The sequence below is a fragment of the Glycine max genome, chromosome 6, assembly GCF_000004515.6.
Source record: "Glycine max cultivar Williams 82 chromosome 6, Glycine_max_v4.0, whole genome shotgun sequence".
Classification (NCBI taxonomy): Eukaryota; Viridiplantae; Streptophyta; class Magnoliopsida; order Fabales; family Fabaceae; genus Glycine; species Glycine max.
Genome location: NC_038242.2, coordinates 542,255 through 547,059, shown reverse-complemented (window position 1 = coordinate 547,059; position 4,805 = coordinate 542,255). Strand labels below are relative to the sequence as shown.

General features: G+C 36.5%; 1 protein-coding gene across 1 annotated transcript; it reads right to left on the bottom strand.

The window, feature by feature from the left end:
• Positions 1–1,647: 1,647 nt before the first annotated feature.
• Positions 1,648–3,134, bottom strand: LOC100812407 (probable ribosome-binding factor A, chloroplastic). The gene is made up of 4 exons (XM_003527563.5): positions 2,661–3,134; positions 2,395–2,568; positions 2,097–2,299; positions 1,648–1,948 (listed from the first exon to the last, which is right to left on the bottom strand). The coding sequence occupies exons 1-3, from the start codon at positions 3,117–3,119 to the stop codon at positions 2,165–2,167; spliced, it is 768 nt and encodes a 255-aa protein (XP_003527611.1). The 5' UTR covers positions 3,120–3,134; the 3' UTR covers positions 1,648–1,948; positions 2,097–2,164.
• Positions 3,135–4,805: the final 1,671 nt, after the last annotated feature.

The following is a 4,805-nucleotide window of genomic DNA, read 5'->3' as shown; positions in this document are numbered from 1 at the left end:
GTGGAGTCAAATGCAAAGGAGGAAGAAGAACCTCATGGAGTTCAATGTTAAGGTCGTGGTGGCATCTCTTGGTCGTGAAGAGGAAGCTCGTTGGTGGTGAAGTTGAACGCTGAGGAGGAAGAGGAAGGTATAATCTGAAAAGGGTAGTTTGAGATTATTTTAAAATTGGAAAGTGCAGTATGCGAAATGGAAGGTGTAGGATATAAATGCGGGGGGAAATGCTTCATTGCAATTTCGTTTGATAAAAGCCTTCTCAAGGAAGCTGCCAAATAACTAACTTGGGGTTAGATTCCAAATTCGCTACAAAGTGGCAATAGAATTCCATGTGTGTCTATTGTCTTCAACCATGGATTTGCTTTATGGTAAAGTCAGATACTCATTATTCCTTCTCCACAATTGATATACCCCAATGCGTTATATTCTATCCATGCTTTTGTATTTAGAAGAACCATCCAAAAATTTCTCAACCTCCCCCTCCCTGGTTTTAGGATTTACAAGTGTCAAATGAAAATTCGCAGGTGGTACACTCCTTAGTGGAGGCATCCCAAAATCCCTTCTTGTGTCAAAGTAATCATTATAGATGTCAGCCAAGTATCACCAAGTCGACACCCTATGACAACATGAGCTATCGACTTCGGGAGTTGTTCTGAACCCAACTTGACCCAGTTTCAATCTGACCTGACATGCTCGAAATTGGATACGTATCAACAAGGCAACACTTCATGTTACTGTAAGCTAGTAGACTTGGGTGACTACTATATATTTCAGATCTAGCCTAATCCATGTCCAATAGGGTTCAACGGACTCATTTGGGAACAAGTGAACAACCTAGTCCGATAGGACCAAGATGGAGCAACTAGTGTACAGCTAAAAGCCCTAACAACCGAACAACAATCTGAATACTCTTACAGTACCTATCATGCCAGAAGATAATTATTTTACCATAAGATAACTCCATTACTTTTTTTTCACACGTTTTGAAATCTAAGCTGCATTCTTGCGAACAATTTGCTGAAAAATGTTAGCAATTTCTACTTTTCCCATGCCTGGCACTGAATGAAAAGTACATAATATGCATATAATGTTTAAATTCTGAAAATGCAAGTACTATATAAGAAATTGATTCGTCATAGATTATTTGTCCTATTTAACAGGACAAGTGTTTGCACATGTTTTCATAATTTATATAAATTATATTTGTTCAAAGGAGACTAGGAGAGTATGCTTTCAGAATTCTGATACATTTCATAATAAACGGGTCACAGGAGTTTTACATTGCAATTGTCCACTGATTAATATTCAATGTTCCACTTGTATTGAGGGTGATAACCAATTTATTTGTATAATGTATACTGTGATAGTCTATATGACTACAGCTTTCTCCACATAATTTAGGAAGAAAATATAACACTGGTTCTCAACGAGCAACTTAGAATTCTTCAGTTTGCGAGAACAACTTAAGAAATTCTTCTGAGTTTGAGAGACTATCATTAACAGATTGATTGGATGAATGAAAATGAAATAAGAGCAAAGCAAAGACATTTCTAATTAAACCCCTCAGTTAAACGGATTCCATGTAAAAAAAGAAAGAAAGGGCCAAAGGATACCATACCACATTCACATGTGCATGCATCTCGTTGATCGTGATTTGTTGAAGACAGCCGAATTCGAATAGCATAGCAATAGTAAACATTATAAATTCCACTTACAGGAATAAGTAAAGCAGGAAAAGAACTTTATACAGCAAACCCTCTTGTATAGTAAGATCCTGGGTTAAGGCATATAAAAGGAGAGAAAACCCCAAAATTGGTCTACATCACATCACTTGGGGATAGACAACGCAAGAAGGTCTTTGTGTTGAGATAATGTTGTCAATTGTGACTTGTCACAACTACAAATCTAGAACAGCGTCTGTCCAGCAAGCATTTTAGTGAAGTGTTTCCGATCACTGCACATAAGTAATTGATTAGTTAACTGAATGAAGCTAACCAAACTTGGGATATAAGTACCAAATATATATTTATCTTAAAATAAAAGTATACTGAAGTAGCAAGTATGATTATCCAAAAGTAATGCAATGCTTGATTAAAACATACCTATCAACAGTGAAAGGTTTGTCCATATGAAAGATGCACAGTAGTGATAGAGTTACATAGGGAGACATCTATTCCACATAAATGATGCCTTCTTCAGGATCTTCACCATCCCAATCATCGTCGTGATCCTCATTTGGTGACGAATCCAACTCCGCCTTGTATTGGCTTTTGTCATTCTTTATTTTATCTAGTATTGCAATGACCTGAAAATCATGAACAAGTGAGGTGGGGGCTAGGGAAGCATTCACAGAGTGCAGCAATTATATAGAGAGACAAGTAATAAGCAAGTAGTACCGACCCTGCTTCCTCTCTCAAAAGAATCATCCTCAAGAAAGCGTATCTCAGGAGTTAAGCGCAACTTGATACGCTTGCCCAACTCGCTGCGAACATATTTAGCCTTAGATTTCAAGCCGGCAATGGCGACTTCTTTACCTCTTTCATCTCCAAAAACAGAAACATACACCTTAACAACCTACATAGATAGATAGATAGATATGTAGAATAAGGAATTCAATCAGAAACAAATAGTGAGAAATAGGATGCTGAAAAGCAAGCATGGCATGCCTGCAAGTCGGCGGAGACTTGGACGTCGGTGATGGTGGTGAGAGAAGAGAGGTAACGGTCGGCTCCTAAGGAGGCTTCGGGAAGAACAGCATACTGCAAGACTTTATCGGTGAGAAGCATATGAGAAAGCTCTCTCCTAATTTGCTTGGCCACCATTTGAACTCTTCTGGGGTTAGCCATGCACCTTATCATTCTGGAACCAACACCAACAACCGCTTTGCCTCTCAGATTTGGCATTGGAACAGCGACTCTGGCTGTCGCTGACGCTGAGGCTGAGGGTAACTCATGCCGCCCAGGATAAGGATAAGGATAAGGACACGATGCTATCAGTGCCGCCGGGTGAAGCATTGCAATTTCAGATTCAGAGACTACCAAGTACGTAACACCAGATATTTTCTTTTGTTCTTGTCTCCACCCGGCCCACTTAAGGCCCAACAGCACAGTAGCCCTTGGGTCCATGCTCCATAGACTCAACTCACTCTAAGGTCTTTCAAAATTTACTTTCTTTTCTTTTTCTCAGTCCATCACTCAATGCTCCTTCAATACTCTCTAACAACAATTACCATTCAATTAAAGAAGATTCTATTCACACCATCTTTTTATTTTTTTACATTCCTGTTATATATTAATGTTCTAATATATCACGAAAGTTAGTTTTTTTAATATAATTTTTATAATTTCCAAAATCTAAAAATCACAGCATAAATTTGTGGATTAACATTTTTATATATTGATGAAAACTAGTTTCTATACTGTATTAGAACGTAACTACATTACAAATTTTTTTTTTGTAAAATTCATGAAAAAGTAGGGGTGCAAGGTGAGAGAGAAGAGGAGTATTTTTGTAACATTAAAAAGAATAGAAGAATGGAGGTGTGGAAATCCGAAAAGAAGTGTGAGTAGCATGTGGCTTCCATTAAAGGGCTTGCCAGTATGTGAGCCCACACAGTTTCCCAAATAGTACCCATTGATCTAACCTCGTTGGGGCATATTCATGGTGCATTGACCGGTCCAGTAAAGAAAAACAAAATTGACATAAAAGTTGATTGTGTAATTATCAATTCGCTTTTCAAATTGATCAATTTAGTATTTTATATATATATATATATATATATAAATTAACCGAAGTGAAGGGTATTAGTATCCCTCGAAAAGTTTCCAGCTGAGATTAAGGCTATTAATGTGAATAACATAATGGAGAGACGTAGCATGGTTGTTGGTTGAAGATGAAAAGCAGGACTAGAACCGAATATTACATTAATGCATCCCCTCAGCCGTTTTTTTATTTTTTATCTTTAGAACAAGGGGCATGATGACATTGAGAGTAGTGAGTAGTGACTTAAACCGTCATGATTAGAAAATGTAAAAGTTAAAACTTTTTGTGCCCGAAACCCCTTACTCTCGCGCCCAAACCTAGCTTGTTGCCTTGAAACCGCCCACTCTCGTGCTTTCACCTTTGTGCCGCCGCACCGCACTATCGCTCTCAACGTTGAAGCCATGAACCCCTCTCCCTTTCGCCTTTGTCACGCCGCAACGCTAAGGTAAGAACCCCTAACCTATCGCTTTTTGGACTTCCATGTCAATAGTGAGTGGGCAAAACTTTTTTTGACCGCAGTACCAACATGAGTGTTTGATAGTTAGTATATAGGCTAGAAATGTTGGGACTAACTCTGCCTCAATTGGAACTTCAGCTACCACGGTATCATGAAATTTCACATAACTAGTGGAGAATATTAAAATTCACTACATATGATTCAACGCATCAAAGTTCATTTCCATCCAGTAAAATGAATTTGGAAATATCACATTTCCATATTTTGTACGAGTTTTGAAAGACATTCTTAATTGTTGATTTTTAGGAATATATATATATATATATATATATATATATATATATATATATAAAATGTTATCAAACTTGATTGTTTAAATAAACTTGTGAAAGTTCTATAAATTTAACTTGTCAACTTAACTCTTAAGAGTTCATCTCATATAAAATTAATAATAAAATATCTATAAATAACATATTAATTAAGTATTTTAATCATATAATAAAGTAAAATAATAAATCATAATTTTCATAATACAAATAACCAAGTCTAGTAATGCATAATTATTAGATAATAATTTGTATATGTTATAATA